The sequence below is a fragment of the Mus pahari genome, chromosome 5 (assembly GCF_900095145.1).
Source record: "Mus pahari chromosome 5, PAHARI_EIJ_v1.1, whole genome shotgun sequence".
NCBI lineage: Eukaryota > Metazoa > Chordata > Mammalia > Rodentia > Muridae > Mus > Mus pahari.
In genome coordinates, this window is record NC_034594.1 from 124,545,385 (window position 1) to 124,569,442 (window position 24,058).

The 24,058-nt window shown below is 42.8% G+C and overlaps 1 protein-coding gene across 1 annotated transcript in view; it reads right to left on the minus strand.

Moving 5' to 3' along the window:
- Positions 1-21,803, minus strand: part of Rnf2 (ring finger protein 2) — a 29,243-nt gene extending 7,440 nt beyond the window's left edge. Inside the window, exons 1-3 of the mRNA XM_029538695.1 lie at positions 21,634-21,803; positions 880-1,006; positions 23-36 (exon numbers count right to left, since the gene is read on the minus strand). Coding sequence (XP_029394555.1) covers positions 23-36; positions 880-1,006; positions 21,634-21,783 — 291 coding nt within the window. The 5' untranslated portion in view covers positions 21,784-21,803. The remainder of the gene's footprint in view (positions 1-22; positions 37-879; positions 1,007-21,633) is intronic.
- Between the last annotated feature and the right edge of the window lie 2,255 nt (positions 21,804-24,058).

Consider the following 24,058-nt stretch of genomic DNA (forward strand, 5'->3'; position numbering starts at 1 on the left):
TGCTACTCTGCATGTCCATGACAGACTGACAAACCTCTGTAACCAGAAGCCAGAGTAAATCCTTCTGCTTCACTTTCTCAGATATTTAGGCCACATTACTTATGTCTAACTAGGGACTGGTTCCATCAAAAAGGAACACAGTGCTTTTAAATATTCTTAAGAAAAATAAACAAATAAATAAATAAACCAAATAACCAAACCGCACACATCCCTAACCCAGAGGAACCCTGCCTGGGTTCCTGCTCATTCCCTCCTCCTAGAAAACATTCACCACTCCCCTAGAAGGCATAAATCCCCTACTTCCTTTTCTGTACCATCAGACCCTTCTTTGAAGTATAGTCTTTCTCTTCTCCGTCTGCCTATTAGTTTGTTCCAGCAGAATCCATCACTGGGAAAGTTTAAAATAGAAAACATAATCTCCAATATATTAAGAGGTGAATCGTATTAGACAGATGCCCTTTGGGGCAATCCATTAGCTACATAGGAGACTCTAGCTTCACTGGTCAGGACAAAATAATCAGCCACGTAGACTGCATTAGGAAAATTCCAAACAGCTTTGTTTCATAATCACCAATATTGGATTATTATTAGGAGAAACTTGGCTTCCACCTGCTATCTGGGGAGAGAAAAGAAGTACACTGTGTATGTACCAACAACTCAACTTTCTTGGGCCTACCCAAAGAACGGGCTTCTGTCCAGCCTGCCTCTGCAATGCCAACATGAACCAGGCAGTGCAGCAGCTCTCATGACAACTCAGATGGAAATACACATTCCCTCTTCTTGTCTCAGCAAAGAAACAGTGGATGAAAACCATTTTAGCTCCTTAGTCTCTCTCTGGGGCAGAAAAAAAGTGATCTAATATATTTGGGAAATAAATACCTAGTCTTGCCTGACTCCAGAGCTGCAGGGATCTGAGATACTCCTCCAGCTGTCCAGGACAAACAAAGCAGGCAAGACATGAACAGATCAGACAGGCCTCCAAGTCTTCTCTTGCAGTCTGTGAAGACTGAGAAAGGCATCAAGAAACTACATAGGAGAATACATTCCAAAAAAGGAAGATAAATCACCAGCAAAGGATTCTGCTTAACTGACACATGATTTATATACTGGAAAATTAAAAATAATAGAAACACGTTCATCGGGCTCAGGAGAATAATGCACAAACAACATGAAAAACTCAAAAAGAAGATAAAATATCTAAAAGATAAAATATCTGAACTAAAAATTTCATTAGAAATTAGACTAGGCAGGCAGAAGAATGAGGTCTGTAGCATGGGGTATGAAGGAAGCAAAAGTTCACAGGACATGACGGAGAGAACCAACAGCTGCTTAACAGAAGCTCTCAAAGGGAAAAGGAAAGCAGGAACAAACGAAACCCCTCTGGTTCCTAACTGCCCTGTGTTAAGCACTGCTACTCTGCATGTCCATGACAGACTGACACACCTCTGTAACCAGAAGCCAGAGTAAATCCTTCTGCTTCACTTTCTCAGATATTTAGGCCACAGTGACACAACTAACTAAAACGGAAAGTTGGTACCAAGGAATCAGGGCCACTGCATCAATAAACCTGGTAAAGAGGATTAGTTAGCAGCTTGGAACTGGTTTGTGGGAGAATTTTGGAGACGTTTAGAGAAGCTAACTAGGGAAAGTTTGCAACAGTATAAGCAGAACTTCATGGGTGAATCTGGTAGGAACTCAAAGTTCAAAACACCCAAGGTAGAGTAGCAGTGCTTAACACAGGGCAGTTAGGAACCAGAGGGGTTTCGTTTGTTCCTGCTTTCCTTTTCCCTTTGAGAGCTTCTGTTAAGCAGCTGTTGGTTCTCTCCGTCATGTCCTGTGAACTTTTGCTTCCTTCATGCAAAGAGCCAAAGCAGAGCTCATGAAGGTTCAGATTAGAGAGCACTCATGTCACACTTGAAAGGACACTGTCTACTACAATGTCTATGGGTTTGAACTACTAAAGGCACAAAGTTTAACAGGGACAAACTAATTAGTTTGGCAGGGAAAATTTCAAGACACAACACCATTCAGCATCTGTTATTGCTGGCCATTTTTATTTTTTAGCTGAGTTTACAATGACAGAAGCCAGGGTAGAGCAAAAAGATGTACTTGCCCTGAAATAAGAAAAGTATAGACAAGGATGTGTGCATGAGCCAGGCTGGAGGTGCTCACCTGCAATCTCAGTACACAGAAGGGACTGCAAACTCAGTTGTTAGCCACTAGGCCTGACAGCCTGAGTTCAATCTCTGAGACATATGGCGGAAAGAGAAGATGACTCTGAGAATTTGCCACAGCAGCTAGAAGCATACATAAGAGCATATAAAAACAGAATAGATCCAAAACTAACTTAAAAAAAAAATTACTCTGGTGGCGTTGGTGACGCACACCTTTAATCCCAGCACTGGGAAGGCAGAGGCAGAGACAGAGGCAGGTGGATGGCTCTCCCCAGCCTAATCTACAGATTTGAGTTCTTGAGTTCCAAGCCAGCCAGAGCAACAGTGAGACAGAAGGGAAAGGGGAAAGGGGAAAAGGGGAAAAGGGGAAAAGGGGAAAGGAGAAAGGAGAAAGGAGAAAGGGGAAAGGAAAGGAGGAAGGAAGGAAATGGGAATGGCCAGGAAGGGCAAATAACAAAATCAAAATTAGCCTACTCTACACATCAAGACCTGCAGAGGTGAAGTGGGAAGGCCACCAAACACACACTGCATTGGGATAACAGAAAAGAAAACCTTAGGAGTACCTCAGAAACTGACCAGATAGTTCCCAATGCAGTCTCCAGGATGCAAACATTATAAGCTTATGTGAAAGATTTTCTCTCAGGAGCCCCTGTAGTGCCATACTCCCACAAGGACAATGATACTTTTTCCCCATGGTTCAGTAGCCTAAGCAATTGGAGGCCACTTGTAACCATGGTCTAAGGCAGTGGTTGTCATCCTATGGGGTTGCAATCCCTTTGGGGGTCTAAGAACTCTTTCATAGGAGTCATCCTAAGACCATAGGAAACAGATTTACATTACAATGCATAATAGTAGCAAAATTACAGTTATGAAGTAGCAACAAGATAATGGTTGTGAGTTGTGATGGTTTGTCTATGATGGCACTATTAGGAAGTGTGGCCCTGTTGGAGCAGGTGCATCACTATGGATGTGGGCTTTAAGACCCTCATCCTAGCTGCCTGTCCTTTAGGGATTACAGTTAAGTGAGTTGGATGAATCTCAAAAGAGACTTTGAACTTTGGACTTTAACAGTGTTGAGACTGCTACAGGTTATGGGGACTCCGGAAGTTGGACTAAAAATATTTTGTATTATGTTATGTTTAGGTGTGGCCCCCCATAGACTCACATATTTGAACAAGCCTATAGGGGTCAGGGAGTGGCACTTTTAGAAGGTTTGCCCTGTTGGAGTAGGTGTGTCACTGTGGGTGTGAGCTTTAAGACCCTCATCCTAGCTGCCTGGAAGCCAGTATTCTGCTAACAGCCTTCAGATGAAGACATAGAACTCTCAGCTCCTCCTGCACCATGCCTGCCTGGATGCTGCCATGTTCCTGCCTTGATGATAATGGACTGAACTTCTGAATCTGTAAGCCAGCCCCAATTAAATGTCCTTATAAGAGTTGTCTTTGTCTGCCGGGGAGTGGTGGCCCACGCCTTTAATCCCAGCTCTCTGGAGGCAGAGGCAGATGGATTTCTGAGTTGGAGGACAGTCTGGCCTATAGAGTGAGTTCCAGGACAGCCAGGGCTACACAGAGAAACTCTTGTCTTGAAAAACAAAAAAAAAGAATTGTCTTTGTCATAGTGTCTCTTCACATCACTAAAATTCTAAGACAGGAATCACTATAGCATTAAGAACTCAGAAGCTGGGCATGGTGGTGCACGCCTTTAATCCCAGCACTCGGGAGGCAGAGGCAGGCGAATTTCTGAGTTCAAGGCCAGCCTGGTCTACAGAGTGAGTTCCAGGACAGCCAGGGCTATACAGAGAAACCCTGTCTTGAAGGAAAACAAAAAAAGAAGAACTATATTAAAGGGCCCTAGCATTAGGAGGTTGAAAACCACTGGTCTAAGGCAACCCAGACACAAACAAAGCTGGTGACACAGCTGAGCACTCTATGGAGCTGCCTTGGCAAGGCCTGCAGAATACAGCCACTACAGGTCCATGGATCTTCCACCAAAATTTCAAAGGAAGGCCTAGAAGGCTATGTATGTGATCACTTTGTGGCACAACCAGAATACCTACAGGAAGCCCCACAATGGACAAAGTATTGAATCCTGGGATAGTGGAGTTGCCTAGAAAACGGGCCATCTATTTATAGAAGAATGCTACAGGTAGCTCAAGTCCATGCCCTAGAGTTAAGCCACATGGGACAAAAGCTGTATAAAGGCAGCACTGCCCAATACTGGAGAGCCCAAACCACAACACTACATGCCCCAGACACTAGATGTGGGCCTAGAGGGTTTAATGTTGTCCTGCTGAATTCCAGTCTTGCTTTAGCCAATTCCTTGATAATTTCTTACCCTTCCCTTTTAGAGTGGGTCTGTTTACTTTGACAAAGTATATCGCACAGAGTTAACTGGCTGTATTTACATCTGTGTTCTTATGACAAAATACCCGTCAGGAACAACGTAGCAGGAGCATTTATTCTGGCCCACACATTTCAGGAGATCTGGTTCATCACGTAAGGGAAACAGTGGCAGAGGGTTCAGCTTGTGGAAGCAAAGGCCAATTTAGCAGCTGCTTGTTACATTGCACTCACCCCTCAAGAAGCTGGGGCTGAAAGTGGGGCTGGCCTGCACCCAGGTGTACAACCAACAGGAAACAAATAACACACAAAGTTGAAGTTACCCCTCAAGTGATATGTAAAACCAATAATAATGTAAACATATTAATGGGCACTAACCAACCACCCTAAAAGGCTCATATGCCTATATAGGCTTGGTCCCCAACTTGTGGATCCAATAATCAAAACTGACGGGATTGAGAGGCTCCTAATCTAATCGATGGGTTAATGTCCTGATGACTTAATTATCTGATGGTATTTCTGGGAGGTGGTAGAGATGGTTGATGTTTGACTCTAGAAAGACAAAGGCAGGTGGATCTCCTTGAGTTTCAAATGAGCCAAGGCTGCTACATAGGGAAACCCTGACTTACAAAAACAAACAAACAAAAAACTTCCCAGCATCTTCTCTCAGGTCACTTAAGTTGACAACCAACATTAGCCATCAATTCTTCCCTCAGGATATCAAGAAATCACACCCTAATTGATTACTGGAAAACAGGTAGAATACAAAATACAGGAAGTACTTTATATTCTGGAGATAGTGGGGATATGTAACTGGAAAAAATAGCCATTGGCAAAAAAACACCTCTCCCTTCTGTGATGTCACTGATAGGCATTACCTGAATAAGCAGGAGTAACTTACCTAGGAATTAGGTAAGAGCACAAGCAATTCTCAGTAGGGTGGCTGGGAGGTTGTAAATCATACAAGGCAGAGGACCTCTTTGACAAGCACACTGGGAATTAGTGATAATGTAAGGGGGGGGGGGAGTGTTCTGAGTCTGACAACCCCACAACCACTGAGACTACTGCTGTTACCAAAACGACTGTTTTGATATGTACCACTTTAACTATTCTAGAAACTGTATAAAGACATCCCTAAGGTTTTTTAATCTATGAAATATTTTATCAAATGAAAAAACTGGGTACCAGAAAGGATAAGAAGCTCAGAAAAAAATAAAGATTTAATAATAAACAGAAATGTTTTTGTTTTGCATAGCCAGGGATTTCTGAGGGAAAAAAAATCTATCCTTAACAACAACAACAACAACAACAACAAAAAACAACAAAAACTCTCTATAGAGATGAAATTCCAGACTACACATGTTTGAGGGGTTATAATTCCTAAGCCTTGTCTAATTTTCTTGCCTAGAAATGTTCACTACATTCTAAAGATTAAGAACTCATTCTGGGTCGGGCATGGTGGCGCACACCTGTAACCCCAGCACTTGGGAGGCAGAGGAAGGCAGATTTCTGAGTTCGAGACCAGCCTGGTCTACAGAGTGAGTTCCAGGACACCAAGGACTGCACAGAGAAACCCTGTCTCAAAACAAAAAAAGAACTCTTTGTTTCCAATGAGAATCTGTTTACATTAGAGATCAAAGCGTTTGCCCTTTTATTAGGGAAGGAAATGGACCTGGTTCTCTGTCTACAGAATTGTCAATTCTTACTGCATTGCTCTAGGGGAGAAGATTTGGGGCAAAGGGAACTAACTGAGCATTGCTCCAATAATTAACCTGCTTCCACTCCACAAGTCTTGTATCTACTTTCAAGGGAATATATATATATATATATATATATATATTCTTCTTTAATTCTTCTTTAATTCTTTAATTCGGGCATTAAAAGCAGTACCAGATTTTTGAAAATACTGTTTTTCAGAACAAATTATTAAGTAGCTGAGTATAGATAGAATTATATAGATATAAGGACTTTGGAGCCTGAGAGGCAGGAGAATTTTGAGTATAAAGCTGGACTGGGCTGCAGAGTTAAGTTCAGAGCAGTCTAAGTAAATGAATGAGAAGGCCCCGATACAGAAGAGGAAGGTGGGGGGGAAGTTGCACATCAGAGAACCAGCCCAGCACACACAGGGCCCTGTGGGGGGGGGGGTGGTTGAGGAAGACAGGAGACACAGACACAACACATTAAGTACAAAATTATATTAAAAATTACAAATGTCATGTTTTTCCTTAAAACAGAGGCTCTCAACCTGTGGGTCATGACTCCTTTGGAGTCCACAGGGGTCACCTAAGACCATCAGAAAACACATATTTACATTATGATTAATAACAGTAGTGAAATTACAGTTATGAAGTAGCAATGAAAATAATGTTATGGTTGGGCGTCACTACAACATGAGGAACTGTATTTAAAGGGTCGCTGCAACATTAGAAAGGTTAAGAACTAAGAATTTCACATTAAAAACTATTTAGTGGAAAGTTAGGTTTGTATTTATTCAATTACATTATGAGTTAACCTTGTGGCTAGTTGAGAAACCAAACCACCAGAAGAGGGCATCGGATCCCATTACAGAGGGTTGTGAGCCACCATGTGGTTGCTGAGAATTCAACTCAGGACCTCTAGCAGTCAGTGCTCTTCTGAGCTCTCTCTCCAGCCCTCTACATATTCATTTTATAATACCAGGCAAACAGAAAAATATACAGGCGCCATATAATGGCATTTATATCCTACCACAAGTCAAAATTCTTACACTGAGGGTGTAAAAAAGCCTCTGTCTAATCTACAGAAGTAGAATTTCACATGAAGCCCAAGAGCACAATTCACTTGAAAAAAACAAAAACCAGAACCTATGAATTTCCTACTCAGTCTCTAAGGACCTAATACTCCAGAATCCTGCCAGGGCAGCACACTTGTTCTCAAGATCTTACCAGGAAAAGTGAATATACCAAACAGAAACTACTCTCAAGTAAGGACGGTCAACTTGTAGGGATGCCTATGGCAGGAAAGGTGACAGAGCTCAATGGCACTGTACCTACCTCAACTGGCCTCCCAGCTCTCACAAACCTAGTTTGTGGTGGGCACAGAGGAACTTCTCAATGTCTGAAGTACCCACACCCTCCTTAAGTGTTTGGCATCAAGGGTGGAACCCAGGGTCTTTCACATACTTGGCAAATGAATATTTCTCTGTCATAGCCACACCCATAGCTTTGAAAAGGGATCTATAGCGATAAACGTTTACAGGGCCATAGGCAAAGTTTAATGAGTATTCATATGAAGGGCCCAGCACATTATTACAACTAAAAGATATAATCTGTTCTAGGTATTTCAGTTGTAAGTGTTAGATCTTTGCTCTCTGACATGTAAAAGACCAGGAAAAATGATTTTGGTGATGTGAACTGTGGTTTGTAAAAACAGCACTGAAGAGCTCAGGACATGGTTCACTTGCCAAAAATGCTTAATATTCATGAAACCCAGGGCTCAATTACCCAGCACTATATAAATCAAATGTGGACCCCCAGCTCTAAGAAGAGGATCGAACAAGGTCATCCTTGAGCTCCATGGGAAACTGTAGGCTTGCCGGGGCTCTATCAGACTCTGTCTATAAAGATTGGAAAAAAAGTGTCACAGCAGATTTATCCATCTTGTATGGTAACAGCCGTATGTGGCTTAATACTAAATGTAACTCTTAGAAAGTTAAAAGGGAGCAGAAGTGCACTAGAGACAGTTACAGCTCCTGGTTCACGTCTGAGGTTCTCTCTAATTCTCTCTAATGGAAGCAGTTGGCCCTAGGATTATTCCTTCAACTCCCAAACTCAGTCTTTGAACCGGAATAATACGGGATCCGTGGGCAGTGGGCCAACAGCACGGAGGAACAGATGGCCTTCGTCCTTTAGTTAAATTCTGAGTAAACCAGTCTGAAGGGGGACCCCAACACTAGTTAGATGTATCAATAGAGAACTAACTCAGTTCTTAGGTAAGAGCCTCAAGTACTTTATTTCTACAACAAAGGTCAAAGAAATCGTATAAAACTGCAGAGGTGCAGGCAATGAGACAGAGGTGCAGGTGACATGAGACTATACAGACACAAGGGAGTTTCTAAAGTGAATAAAGTGTGTGTGTGTGTAAATAAAATATTTTTTAAAAAGAAAAAAATGTAGCTTATTCTGAGCTAACTTCTCAGGAGTTCCGTGTTTATGGATGTTTACCAGGTGCTTTCATTATATAAATTGTGAAATCTATTTACAGCATCTGAAATAAAACCACAGCCTAGTAAGAAAGCAATAAATCATACATCCTTTAAAATGGAAGGAATCTGGGTAAATGAGGTTACTAGAAATGTTCATTTATACTTTGAAGAATAACTGCTATATTAGTATTTTCTAGCTTTCGAAAGACATTACTGTACATCTATTGCTTCAAAATAACATGATTTATTTTCTCACAGGTCTGAAAGCCAGGGTTCTGCTTCCGTTCTACAAACCAAGGTGTTAGAAGGCTTTCCCCTTCTCACTTATGACACTGTCACCTACAAAATTCACACTGGCCAACTGTAGAACTGAGTTACTTTTCATCTGTTTAAATCTATGGTTTTGTTTTCTAGTGGCTCACATTCATATCCAGCTTGGGTTGCACAAAGCACATGGTGGAGGAGGGGCTCTATGGAAGTACCTGTTACCCACTGCATTCCTTGTGTGTAAAGAGCCACATACTTCATTCTTGGTTTTTGTAGTCACACTGCCTCCTCTTCTAATCTCTTGATGGTCCGTTCTTGTAAGAGCATGTGCTGACATTTCAGGCCCACCTGAGTAATTCAGTATAATCTCCCCATTTTAAAATTATTAATTTAATTATACATGCAAAGGCCCTCTTTCTGAGTAAGATAATATACCTTCAGAGACTGTAATGTGTATATATTTTAGAGACAATTTTTTTCAGCCATCACACACCTGTCAAAAGTCATCAATGATATAATTCCCCACAAATAGCACTTAAAACTATGCAGCATATTAGTTTTCTTGTTTTGTACAGTGAAATAGATACCAGGAATTATTTCTACTTTATCCCATTTCCCTTCATTTGTTTAAGATATGCTCACTAAGCCACTACAAAACAAAACAGAGCTTTCTCTATTTTAACAGGACATCCATCATTTTTATTCCATAGTATTCTTTCTGAATAGAGCAAAATGAAGGTCACTTCAAATCTATCCTCCCATCTCTAAATCTTTCCCTGACCTCTCGCATTATATTATGCCACATGTAAATGAGCAAACAATTTCTTCCTTTATTAAAGCAATGCTTACTTATAGGAGAGAAAGGTTAGATTTTAGAAATGTACTCAAATCAGGAGAAAATAAGAAATTTAGAGTAGGCAACCCAAACTGCCATCTGGCAGTGGCAGGCAGAACCTGCCACCTCATACGCACCACTTTCAGCACTGTAATCTAAAGCTGTGTCTGTAAACAGGGTACCGATGTAAGCTCCCAGAGACACAAAGAGGGTGCTCTTCCTTTTCAACTGAAAAGCCTATTGCACAAAACATCTGGACCGCTCACCTGAATTACTGCATTAGCTAGTACTTTTAAAAAGAGTATCGTTAATTTTTAATTGAATATTTCTTTTGTGTATTACAGATCACAGAGAAGAAACTATTCCGATTGACTTTCCAAATCGTTATCACCCAGCATTAACTTTATACCAGAAGACCCTTTAAGTTTTTCAGACTCTCCACAATTAAGTTAGTTGTTAAAAGGGAAATATTTTAAAGACATAACATACGCAGTACTACTCTGCACAGTATAGTACTACACACTCCGGCCAATGGTCTCCCATCTCCTCTAATGCTAAGCCTATACACAAAGATACTTTATTGATGGCTCCATCTTTCTCTATGCTTTCAGGATATAGCTATCAAAGTCCTGTAGTAGTTAGTCCTAGTGATCTCAGCGGCAGTTTAATTTTCTTTTTAATATTTATTCATTATTATATATAAATACACCGTAGCTGACTTCAGATGCACCAGAAGAGGGTATCAGATCTCATTATGCGTGGCTGTGAGCTACCATGTGGTTGCTGGGATTTGAACTCGGGACCTTCAGAAGAGCAGTTAGTGCTCTTACCCACTGAGCCATCTCACCAGCCCGAGTCTGATTTTCTTCCCTTCCCTTTGTCTAACAATCTTAACTTAGCAGAGCCATAGTAAAAACATTACTAGAGGCTTTCACTGTGACAGGAGACAACAGCCTCCAACAATCTACTTACCGTCTAGTGGACAGGACAACCCCGATATATGCTTTCACACAACTTGATAATCATTATGAGGGCACAAAGACATAGTCAAATAAAGAAGTCAGAAGAGGCTCCCTAGAGGGAAGGGCTCCTCCCTGGAGAAGGGTAACTAAGTAATTCCTGAGGAGAGAAGGCCAGGACAAGAAGAAGCAAGAGCAGCACTCAGCAAGGTGAGAGTTCCAGGGCATTCACTGAGTCAAGAGCTCAGCCTGACTGGACACTGCTGCCACCCAGTGCTTGGGGGGCCACTTACCCCAGAGACAGGAAAAAGAAACCAAAAAAAGCAGGGCAGGAGAGTAGCAGGTAGTCAAGCTACAAATGTACACTAGAGCCCTATGAGGGAGGCTACAGTAATGTGGTCAGACAGGCAAAAACAACAACAATGAAAACAACCGGCAAAGACAGAGGACAAACACCCATGCACTAACATTCAAGGGACAAGATGTGGCTGCCTTAGAGATATTAGAAGTAACAACCAATTAGGTACAACAGAACTAAAAAGGGAGGGGGGATTAAATACCATTATAGGAAAAACAGTTAAGAGCCCCCAAACTTGTGACTGCATAGGTGCTGATGCTAAGAAGTAAAACAGGAAATGGTATTTTTATCATTTCTATTCTAAACGCATTAGTGGATGTTCTAAGACAAGTAAACAAAAACAAACACAAACCAAGACTAAGAGAAATAAGACACCCAAAGCAGAAATTCTGTTCACATGCTGTCATCCGATATGAACATAAATGAAAATGCCACAGAGCTGTAAAAACCAAGTCAGTAAAATCAGTTCATTAGAAATTTAACGCAAGCCTGGCAGCGGTGGCACATGACTTTAATCCCAGCACTTGGGAGGCAGAGGCAGGCGGGTTTCTGAGTTCGAGGTCAGCCTGGTCTACAGAGTGAGTTCCAGGACAGCCAGGACTATACAACCCTCTCTCAGCTCCCACTAGAGGGGGGAGGGGGGGAGGGGGAGAGAGAGAGAGAGAGAGAGAGAGAGAGAGAGAGAGAGAGAGAGAGAGAGAGCATAAAAGAGGAATAAAACAATTCCAAGAGGGTGAGCATCCACACATGCACGCACTCCCTCACTCCTAGAGCACTTGCCAAGAATATAAGCACAGAAAAGTAATAGTTGTATACCACAAACCTATATTCTAGTCACCAGTAAAACACATGCACAAAGGTACAAGACATCAAAGACATTAGAGACATTTTAATGCACGGGTACATTGATGTTCACACAGTAGCAAAAAATAATTACTCAATGACCCATTTCTTGGCACGATTCTCTGGAACAGATTTAAGCGACACTAACAAAACTCTGTACATTCAAAACAACTTTTTAAAAAAGTAAAGCCACGTGTGGCAACACACACCTGTAATCACAACACTCCAGAGGCAGTTAGACTGTAAAGCTCAAGACCAGCTTAATAGTAAGCTCTAGGTTTTCCAGAGTTAAGCAGCAAAGCCCCATTTCAAAACGCTAAAGAGCCTGGCATGGCCTGTGTCTTTAATTCAGCACTCAGGAGGCAGAGAGGCCTGGGAGTTCAAGGCCAACCTGTTCTTACATATCAAGTTCCAAGCCAGCCACAGGGGCATAGTGAGACCCTGTCTCAAAAAACTTAAAAGAACGTCAATGAATGAAAAGGCAACATGTATTTATATACTAAAAAAGTTAAGATTTTTAGGAGCTGAAGGGGTCTGCAACCCTATAGGAGGAACAACAATATGAACTAACCAGTACCTCCTGAGCTCGTGTCTCTAGCTGCATATGTAGCAGAAGATGGCCTAGTCAGCCATCATTGGGAAGAGAGGCCCCTTGGTCTTGCAAACTTTATATGCCCCATACAGGGGAAGACCAGGGTCAAAAAGGGGGAGTGGGTGGGTAGGGGAGCAGGGGGGGAGGGTATAAGTGACTTTCGGGATAGCATTTGAAATGTAAATGAAGTAAATACCTAATAAAAAATTGGGGAAAAAAAGTTAAGATTTTTAAGAATAATACAACTCAAACTAAGCCAATGCAATCTTTCTGCTCTGGCAAAGGACCTAGTTCCCAGGACCCAGGCCAGGCAGATCACAAGCACTTGTACCACCAGGTCCAAGGGATCTGACAGCACTGGCTTCAGAGGGCACATGTAGTCAGGTTCACAACAAACACACGAATAAATACAATAACAAATCTAAAAACAGTGAGAGTAATCACAAAGCCCATCTCAAGAAAACATTTGCAAAGTTATTTGGTAAGGGATTAATTAGTATCTTGAATACATTCAAGAACTCAGAGTAGAACAAAATGAATATCTCTATTTTTTAAAAGGCAAAGAACTTATGCACAGACATTTCTCCAAAGATAAATAATAAGTACAGCGGGATGTAGTGGTGCATGCCTTTAATCCCAGCACTCGGGAAGCAGAGACAGGCGGATTTCTGAGTTCGAGGCCAGCCTGGTCTACAAAGTGAGTTCCAGGACAGTCAGGACTACACAGAGAAACCCTGTCTCGAAAAACAAAAAAAACAAAAACAAAAACAAAAAAGAAAGAAGAACAAACAATAACAACAACAACAACAACAAAAAGCACAGACAAAAAAGGGGCTCACTATCACTAATCATTAGACAAAAGCTAATAAAAACTATGGCTCTCCCTTCCCCCAACTCCTCCTCAACAGCAGTGAAGACCTCTCTGGTTTTCTGCCTCTATTTATAACTCAGCTTTGTAAAACATTGCTGCCACAAGGTGGGGACAATCTGATAACAGGAGTATTGGTCACTGAAGACAAGCAGGGTAAGCTTTCCATGCTAATGGTGAGCCCAGCTTCTAAGTTCTTGGGTGAACTAAGGTTAATCACTTTAGCTGAAGATCCAGTTTCCTTATTATAAATTTATATTAAATAGCCTCAAAAGCATTCTTTAATGCTCCAAGGAACAGAATTTGCCTCATTCTCCTGAGCTAAGATATCTATCTACCTTTATCTTCAACTTCTTTCAACTTGAATACCCTAACCATTACCTGCCATCTTTTCTTTCTAAAGCAAGCCAAAAAGCAGCAAATAACACATTAATCTATGCACAGAAAACAGGCATAGTAGCTCACACCCTGTAAAACAAGTCCAAGGAGGTAGAACCAGGAGGATCAGTTCAAGAGCAGCCTTAGCCACCATGTGGTGTTCAAGGTCAACCTGGGCTAAGTAAAATATGTATCCATACAGCATTAAGTCATAACCAAGGCTTTCTTGCATTATCACCTTAAGGAAAATAATTATTCTATACTTTTCCATGTTCATTTACACTTAAAGCAGTGAGCTAGCCATATGTTTTACCTGAATTGGTATCCTTAGTGCTACAGACCTTATAGGGTTCTTGGTTTTTTTTTTTGTTCCTGTGCAATCTGGAGGGGTTTAGCTTAGCTTGACCAGAACCATCAATTCTGTCTAATTCACTTCGTATGTCTATCCTTTTGACAAGTCACTCTTTACCCTGGTACTCTACCTCCTGGTTCTCATCTGCCAGTAAGACCTTGTTATCTCTTCAAAATCAAAGCAAGCTATAGAGGTCGTCCAGCACACCACAGGTCATAGCAAGAAAAATTGGCATTCCAAAGCTCTGATCTCTTGGGAAGAGGAATGTGCATTAAGGGGCTATGGATTTAGCTCAGTTGGTAGACTTCTTGCCAAACACACCCAAAGCCCCGACTTTAATCTCGTAAAGTAGGGAGGAGCAATACCAGTAACCATAGGTAGGCGATATCCAGACCCACCAAGCAAAAATGTAACAAGGAAGAAAAATATACTGTCTGTTCTGTTTCTGGAGATGGTATAGATTGTTGAAGAATTGTATTTGTAACCAGAGATTAACCTAAACCAGGCATAGTGGTGCATACTACTGGGGAATGGCTCTGTGTATTAAGATGCTGACACAGTGCCCAGAGATCTGGCTGCAGTCAGAACGTTGGCACTGCCAAGCACCTCCTGTCTCAAAGTTGTGTAAAAATTGTTTCCCACAACCTCAGATTGGTTAATAAAGAGGATGGGCAGGAGAGGAGGTGAAACTTCCCATACCACTGAGAGGGTTCCTGGTGAGGACCAGAGTGAGAGAGATTCACCACTGAGGATTGGCCATGAGCAGGTCACCAGGAAAGATGAGGACAGATGAGGCAGAAGCAGCCAAGACAAGACTAAGATGGCAAGGAATGGGGCTAGTGGCTGGGTAACAGGCAGCCTAATCAGGTTAGACTGTAGTTAGAAGAGGGTCTATCTGCCCAGCTATAGTGCTGAAGCTTATAATAAATATAAAGTCTCCATATCTTCATTTGGGAGCAGCAACAGTAGAAAAGCCCCTGAATTTACTTCTAAAACACACCTTTAGTCCCAGCACTTGGGAGGGAGAAGTAGGTAGACCTCAGAGTTCAAGACCAGCCCAGTCTACGGGAGTTCCAGGACAGCCAGGGCTACACAGAAAAGCCAATAACAATAGAGTAACCTAGAAGATATTTCAATTTTAAAAACTACGAGGAAAAAACCCTTTTGGAAAGCAGCTAGTAATTAAAATTTACTGGTAAAAAAGTCATATTCTTTAAGACCATAATATCAGTCTAGGGAATAATGCCCTTAGGAGTTTGAGTCAAGAGAATGTAATGTTTTGAAGCTAGCATGGGCTACAGGCAATTGGTATAGGTAATATTTACAATGCTTACCGCTTTTTACAAAATCCTAGAGTCTCTTGAAGTAAATACTATTCTTGCCTTCATTTAATAAATTTAGCTTAATAAATAATGGAATATTTAATAAGGTACCCGGAGCAATGTAAAAGGCTCATTTCACCAGAAAAAAATAGAAATTTTATGAAGAAGATACAATGATGTGGAAATAAAGCTTTTAAAGCAAGAAGCTCCATTAGTGTGTACGTGTGTATAACAAGCTTATTTGTATGCATTTGTGATGCCTACTAAAGCAAAGCTCTGTATAATCCACTACGCATGTGTTGGTGGTACTGCTGCAGGGGACAGAACAAACTTGGCAAACGCCTCGCATCCTTGGCTTCTTTCCTCCTACTTCGGTTTTTTTGGCTTAAGATCTTACTAGGTAGGTCAGGTCTTAGGTCTTAGTATCGTTACAAATCTTCCACTGGGTCAACTGGGCGGGCATACAGACACAGGAACACAAACATACTCAGATCGGCTAAGATCTGCTTGTAATTGGAGGAAGACTTAGAAACCAAGGAAGTCTCTCCCCCCATCATCTTTTTGTAAGTGCTGGCTGGCGACTGAGTCTAGGGCATCATCTCATTCATGCAAAGGAGTTCAGCATTACCCCAGAGCTATATACAATCCTAGCCCTGCAAATCAAGGCTCTTATCTCCAACTCTGAAACTCCTATTACATACACTACCCTTTCTGTGATATATAGTAAGCCTTCTAGAAGACATTTGGCTGAGTTCCAAGACAGCCCTCATTTGCTGAATTAAATTCTGCATAGAAAATAGTGTAAATAATGAGAGTTCAATGCAATTACTGGCATGGGGACATATATCCTTTTAAAAAGTAAATAATTGAGTTCTAAATCAATATGTTCTCTGGTGGAGAAAACAGGCAGAAAGTCAGAGCAAAGCACTCTATAGAATCTATACATTTCACAATGGCTAACTGGGTAACAGTCATCAATACAATAAGGGAAGAAAGGAGAGTTGATAAAATGTCAAAAACAAATGAGGAATTTGTTTTCTCTTCCAGAAATAACATTAATTAAGAAGAAGGTAAGAGCCTAGACAGAAGCCGGGAAGAGCTGTAGAGCAGTGAATTGAATTGAAGGCTCTGACAGAGGTGTGGGAGGGGCAGGCCGCTGAGAGTCTGACCATGCTCCAGGGAGTATATAGATAACACAGAGTCTGTTTGAATTTTTACTTTCTTTGGGGGAGGTCACAAAGGGAGCGGACATGGAAGGACTGGGAAGTGACTATGATGGATGCATGATGGGAAACTCCCAGAGAATCAATAAAAATGTTACCTTGAAAAAAAAAAAATTGCTACTGGTTCTGAAATACAGCTAATCAGAAGTCTAAAGCTGCTTTCTATCACATACTGGTGCTCTAACTACTTCAATTAACCAAAGTGAATTCTTACATCCAGAAAAACTAGCTCCCCAAACTACTTTTGAATGACTTTGGAAGGAAAAAAACAAAAAGTACCCAAACATCTATATACATAGTACTAGATTTCAGTACAAGGAAAGAGTTTTTATAATTTGGATGAGTGAGACACAAAAATACTTAACAGTGTGATAAAATTGAGATAGCTCATAAAAACTGCTTTCACAGAAAATGATGGACAGAAAATAAAGGTGGCTTCAATCAGAACCTAAGATAAAAATACTACTAGGCAGCCGGGTTTGGTGGTGCACTCGGGAGGCAGAGGCAGGCGGATTTCTGAGTTCGAGGCCAGCCTGGTCTACAGAGTGAGTTCCAGGACAGCCAGGGCTATACAGAGAAACCCTGTCTCAAAAAAAAACAAAAAATAAACAAACAAACAAAAAAACCTCCCAGGTATTAAGCTTAGCTCAGAGACAAACAGCAAGCTGGCTGCTATGTCCTTTAGGCTTCCAAAACACACCACTCATCTGTTGTTACTGCATTTAACACACCATACAGCAGTTTGTGTCATGCCCACTGAAACTAAACTTCTTTACAACAGAGCCCTTTAATGTATTTTTCTAATTCTACGCCCTAACAAAATGGTCTGGCACACAGATATAGAGGAATGTTTTTTCAAAGGGGAAGGGCATGGTTTCCTATTAAATGTATTGTATTTTATGGAGTACCACTTATAAAGGTCTTTCATTCACTGTCTCAATTCTAACACCACCCTCCTAAAATATAGTCTATGGTGACAGAGTAAGTCATTCACCCATATCTCATGATTCCTGTCAGTGGGGTTTGTTAGTAAAATGGAATTTGGAAACAGGAAAATGGGCCTTCTAGGTTGCTGTTAAGTTGAAACTCTAAGTCAGTCCCTGGCTGAGGGGGCAGTGACTGGCTCTAGTCGCCAACTTCTTTGGGTATTCCCAGAACCAGTCATCACATGTCCTATAAACGAGCAGCTGACCTCTACACCACCTAGCACCAGCTGCATGAACCCTCTTCTTAGAACTCAGAACTACTGCTAACATTTCCTCTTCGCCTTTATATCTATCTAACCAATTTCCTAACGCCTCCTGAGCGACAGAAGAGGGCATCAGATCCCATCAGAAGACGGGTGAACCACCATGTAGTCGATGGGAACTGAACTCAGGACTTCTGAAATTGTCTTAACCTCTGAGTCTTTACTAGGACTTAATACATTGCTAAACAGTCTGTGTACCACCTGCATGCAGTGCCCGCAGAAGCCAAAAGAGGGCACCAAATCTGCTAGGATTGGAGCTACAACTTGATGTGAATCACTTTGTGGGTCTGGGAATCAAACTGAAACCAACTCTCCATCTCTCCAGACCTAGTAAATCTAACTGCTCTCTTCTGAGATTATCCTGCTGCTTCAATAAATGAGGTTATTTTATAAAATCCATTTTATGAAGGCTAACTTGAAATCAGTCTTTTGTTTCTGTTAAGATGAAGCACAGAAGCTACTGAACTTTTTTGGCTATTGTTCAAACTGGCCCAGAAATGCCCCATAACCTAATCTACTTCAAGGAAAGAAATTGCAAACTGTTTCAACACTAACACTGACCTGAACTTACTGGTTACTTGAAAGTGGTTTTCTTCAATGCTGGGGACTAAGTCCAGGTCCCTGCCCACTGAACACAACTCCCACCACTAAACGATGCTTTCATCATAATCTTTACATTTTACACTGACTTTGAATTCTAACTTCATTTAAAAAATAATAAATAAAATAAAATAAAGACCCCACTAGGCTGGGCACAGTGACACAAGCCTTTAGTCCCAAAACTTAGGAGGCAAAGGCAACTGGATCTCTATGAGTTCCAGGCAAGCCAGGATTACATAGTGAGACCCTGTCTCAAATAAATAAATAAATATAGATAGATAGATAGATAGATAGATAGATAGATAGATAGATAAATAACTCCGCTCTACAAATAAGCAGCTCATCTGCTGAAAGTAATCGAAAGAAATTCTTAAGACTTTTAAAATCTGCCCGTTACTTACCGTGCCTTCACTAGACATTTCAATCTGAAGTTAACTTTTAAAGTAACTTTTCACTATTAGAAATGGCAGTTACAGATAAGCAATTCAATCTCATAGTGTGTGAAGGCAGGCAACAGGCATCTTTCTTGGAATTGCTGGTAGCACACTGCAGCTCAGCTCCAAAAAGACATACTACCAGCCTCATTCACGAGTCCACTTCAGCTGCCAAACACCCACAAAGCTTTAGAAAAGAATTGAGAACATGGCCATGGAGTTTTTCTACTCAGGCCAAAACTGGTAATGGGCCACCCATCCATCTTCTTAGCATCTACAATCAGGTACTCATTATGATTACCTACTAGCTCCTGACACAGTAAAACCAGTTTCTAATTAAACACTATGTGTCTCATTACAAATTCAAAGTATCTATGTGAAATCACAACTTATATTTCCACTCCACACACCAACAGAGGAAATACAGAAGACTCACAGAATCCAGGTCCACGGTGTTCAACCTTTGGGGGGAGTGTTGGAGGGGGGGGGAGATTGGATCTCTATGTAGTTCCAAGCTGGCCTAGAACTCAGAGACTGCCTCTGCCTCTCAACTGCTTAAAGGCAGGTGCCACCACATCCAGCTGACACTGTGACAAGACACTGTCATCTACAGACATGCTGCTGGGTGCCATTCTTAGCTATCCTGGAACCTATGTGGCCAAGGCAGGAGATTGGGCAGTCCTGACATCAGAAACCTAAGATCAGTAATAGACTAATGAAGTTCCAAACATGACTTAAGTCTACATTTCTGTGTACTCTACCTGGGCACTGTCTTGAATGATCCACAGAGAAAACAAAACTAAATAAACAACAAAGCCCACTAAATTTCCAGTATTTTGTATGTCTGTAGTGTCTGTTACAGTATTTGTTCTAACTGAAAGCTTTCTGTGCAGCACACAAGAGGACTATTATTTTTCAAATATAAAGGCTATCATAAAGTCTCCTTTTAGAGGCTTGGATTCTGCATTGTCTGTGCTTGTTTGAGACAGTTTCATACAGCCCACTCTGCTCTGTTAGCCCAGGATGGCCTGTCTCTACTCCTAAAGCTAAGTCAGAGCTCTGTGTCTAAAGTCTCCAACTTTGTCTTCATCTGTAACTACTGTCGTGTCCATTCCACACGAGGGACTTAAGAGAAATAAGTAAACTTGGAGAAAGTAAAAACCCATATTTGGTGTGATACCTAACAACTGAAGTGTTATATATTCATCAGTTATTTTACTAAATAGTAGATTAGATGTTACCATCAAGTCTTTAAAAAAAGGATACCTGTTGATTGTGGCAACTAGGGATTTTAGAGGGCAAAGAAGTATATCCAGGAGTAATATTGCTGCCGTTTAAGTTCTTTGTAAATCAGAGGTTAAAAGTTCAATTTAAGACACAAAATGTAAGCCAGCTGTGTTGAATGTCTATAATCTTTCTTGTCTCCAGGGAAGCTGAGACAGGAGGATTGCCTTAAACTCAGTATCGACTATGAGGCCAGCTTGCCTGGAATATACTGAATGATATCAAACCCCGATATCTGCTTTATTAAAATATTCAACAATTACAAATAATTAGATACCAATTCCACTAAGTATTCCAGTTGATTATCTCAAAACTATCAAAAATAATTGAATACAAATGACTTATGGTACTTTTAATTAAAATATGGCTTAAATTACTTGACACTATGCCTTCCTTTCTTTATTATTTCAAAAGAAATAACTGCATACGAAATACTTAAATGCCTATCTAAGCTTTTTCACACACCGTGTAGAAAGTCTGACATTTCCACAAGTCACAAGGCATACAAACTTCCGACAGCTTCTTTAAAAAATAAAAGACACCCAACGGGGCTTCGGGGCCGTGAATCGGTAATCTGTTTCGGTGGGCAAAAGCAAAGAAATGAACCTCAAAGTTTCCAAGACCGAGTTTTTTTGTTTTGTTTTGTTTTGTTTTAACCAACAATTTCTGCGGGTACGAAGACGACTTCTGTAGCGAGGAAACGACTCTAACAAGGGCCCGGACTGGGGAGCCGACAGGCAGAGAGGGAGGGGACCAGGGATCTCGGCAAAACACAGCTCGGGGGTCAAAACTCGAGGCAGCTCGAACACAGGGAGTCGCCCCCTCCCCCAACGCCGCCTCCAGGGTGAGCCCGTGGCTCGCGGAGGCAGCAACAGATACTCCGGGGCAGGCGGCGGCTCTCCAGGAATGTGGGGCCGAGCGAGAGGGGATCCCGAGCCCACCCCGGTGCCAGGTCCCCAAGGAGAGCTGTCGGCCCGGAGGGTCCCTCCCCGCCCCCACGGCGCCGACCTCCGGGCCCCGCGGGCAAGCCCAGGGGTAAGTTCGCGCAGCGCTCCGGAGCCGCCCTCGAGGCCCCGGGCCGCCGTGAAGCCGAGGGCCGCACGGGTGCGCTTCCCCGGAAGGGCTCCGGACGCTTCGCCAGCCCGGGGCTCACGGGCTGCGAACAATGAGCCCTCCCGGGCGGGCCGCGAGCGGCAGAGCGAGCGGCCGGGGGCGGCGGCGCCATCGCCTCCCGGCCCCTCGCGGCCGCGGACACACGCACACACACCCCCAGCCCCGCCGCCGCTCGGGCCGCGGCCCGTCCCGGGTTCCCCTGCCCCAGCCCGTCGCCCTCGCAGACGTCGCCATCCCTCCCCTCTCCCTGCCTGGCTCACCGGCTCCTGCCCCAGCCCGGGGGTGCGCTGGCCGTGGCCGGAGCGAGACTCGAGGATCAACCGCCGGCGCCGCCGCCGCCGCACAATATGGCGAGTCTCGGCTTCCGCAATGGAGCTCGGGAAATACAACAGGGGCCGCTCAATATTCATGAGAGACTGGGGAGGGGGGAGCCGGCTCGGCCGGAGCTGCGGGGAGGGCGGGAAGGAGCGAGCGAGCGAGCGAGCGAGCGAGGAGGCGGAGGCGCGGGACGCGGACGTGCACCGCGCGGGGAGGCCCCCGGCGTAGGGGAGGGGGCGTGCCTAGTGCAGTCCCGGACCGCCGGGCCACGCCCACACCCTGGCCCTGGCTCCGCCCCCGCCCGTGGCTCCAGCAAGCCAGACGCCCCCAGCGCCAGCGCAGCCCCCAGCCAACACCTCCTGACTTGGGCGTCTCCTTTCTGTCTGCTTCCCCCCCCCCCCCCCCGCGGCGGCGCCCCCCTCTTTCTCTCCCCCCCCCCCCCCCCCCCCGGCCTGGAGCCTTTCTGGGCCTGCGTGGGCCCACAGGTTGCGCCTTCCCGCCCGCTGCTGAGGTTTCGATTTGAGCTTCCAGCCCCTGACTTCGTCCCCGGAGTCATCCCAGCCCAAAAAATCCTCAGGGATTCTGCTGCAGAACTTTCCGGACTTGGGATCTAAGGCATACAAAACCAGCAAGATCTAAGGAAAGTGACCTTCAACTCGGGAAGTAGGCGCCTGTTAGTACATCCCTAATGATCCCCTTGCTGCTCTTCATATCGACCTCCTTGACGCGTTCAGTATTCTGAATTTGAAAATATAAGTAGCCATAGATAGTCATCATTACCACCACCACCGCCCCCCCCCCAAAAAAACAGCCTGCAAGTAATCACTCGGTAATTCCTGCATTTAAGTTTTGAGTAACCCGTAGGGAAAAAAGTTCCCTAACTTCAAAATGTTGCATTGGTCATGTTCTCTTGAAAGGATAGTCAAGAATAACAGATAATAAATGGGAAGGAACTTATTTCCACTGCAATGGAACTGAGCAAGGTGGCTTATAGCTTCCAGTAACGTTATTATGGAATTCCTTTTCTGTGGTTTAAAATTTTCTTACTTATTGTATTATTCGGGGTTTTCTATAGAAACAACTAATAGAATGCATATATATTAAATATATGCAATACATATAGAGGGGGATATTAAGTATATGCAATAGACAAAGAGGTGGGGTGGGTATTAGAGTGGCTCACAGGCTGTGGTCTGGCTAAGCCAATAGTGTTGTCTCCAAACTACAAGGAGAAGAACCTAGTAGTTTTAAGTCCTCGAGGCTGGATGTGTCAGCTGGTTTTCAGTCTATGTTGGAATCCAAAGAAGTATTTTTTTAATATCAGTAATGTCTCAGCATCAGAACTTGCTGGTGAAAGCTTTCTACTCCCCCTTCCTTTTTTGTAGGCTGCCACAGAAGGTGTGGCAAAGAGTTCAGGTGGCACTTCTCACCTTAAATGAGACAATCAAGAAAACACAAGTGTGCTCAGTTGTTTGGTGTTGTGTTAATTCCAGATGTGACCAACCAGGATTGGCGCTCACACTTACTGTCCACTCTAGCAATTTAAAAAGCCCAAGGATAAACTTTTCCTGGGATGTGAATAAAAGTCAAAATAATCCCGAGTGTTCTGTTCCTCCACCCTCTGGAGACGGGTAGTCAGGAGCAGGGACACCGCCCTTCCATCATAGCAGAATGTTCATAATTTAGAACTTTTTGCTCTAGTTCAAATGCTTTTGGAAATCGTGATGTGTGACTGCTTTAAACAAGTCAATTAGTGTTAAGGAAGGTGATCATTTATAGGAAGCACAGAAAATATGGGTAAATTTAATATCCTATTTAAAGAGTCACAGTAGGATTATCTTTAAAGTAGAAAACTTATGGGACATTTAGATTAAAAATTATTTAAAAAGTTAGACTTTGGGCTAAAAATTCTTTAGTACAAAGATACTTCTGACAAATCAGTGTGACTTCTTTCATCTAGTTTACCTCTTCACTGGCATGAGACCAGTCTGTGGTGGCCCACTCCTTTAATCCTAGCACTCAGGAGGCATAGACAGATGTATTCTGTGAGTTCAAGGACAGCTTGGTCTACAGAGTGAGTTCCAGGACAGCCAGGTTTCACAGAGAAACCCTGTCTTGAAGAAAAGCAAAAAACTTGGAATGAATCATCCTAGACTGGATTAAACAGGAAAGTTCTGTTCTGCCATCTAGAAAGAAACATCTCTAAAACCTTTAGATTCAGTACAACAAAGGTTTATCGACTGCTCATCCTTAGTGATTAATGAGAACCAAAATCACTGTTCCAGTCTCTCTGGGAACCAGATTGACAGAGACCTCAATCTCTTAGCCATAGCCCTTGTGTTAGTTAGGGACCTCTAGAGTAACAGA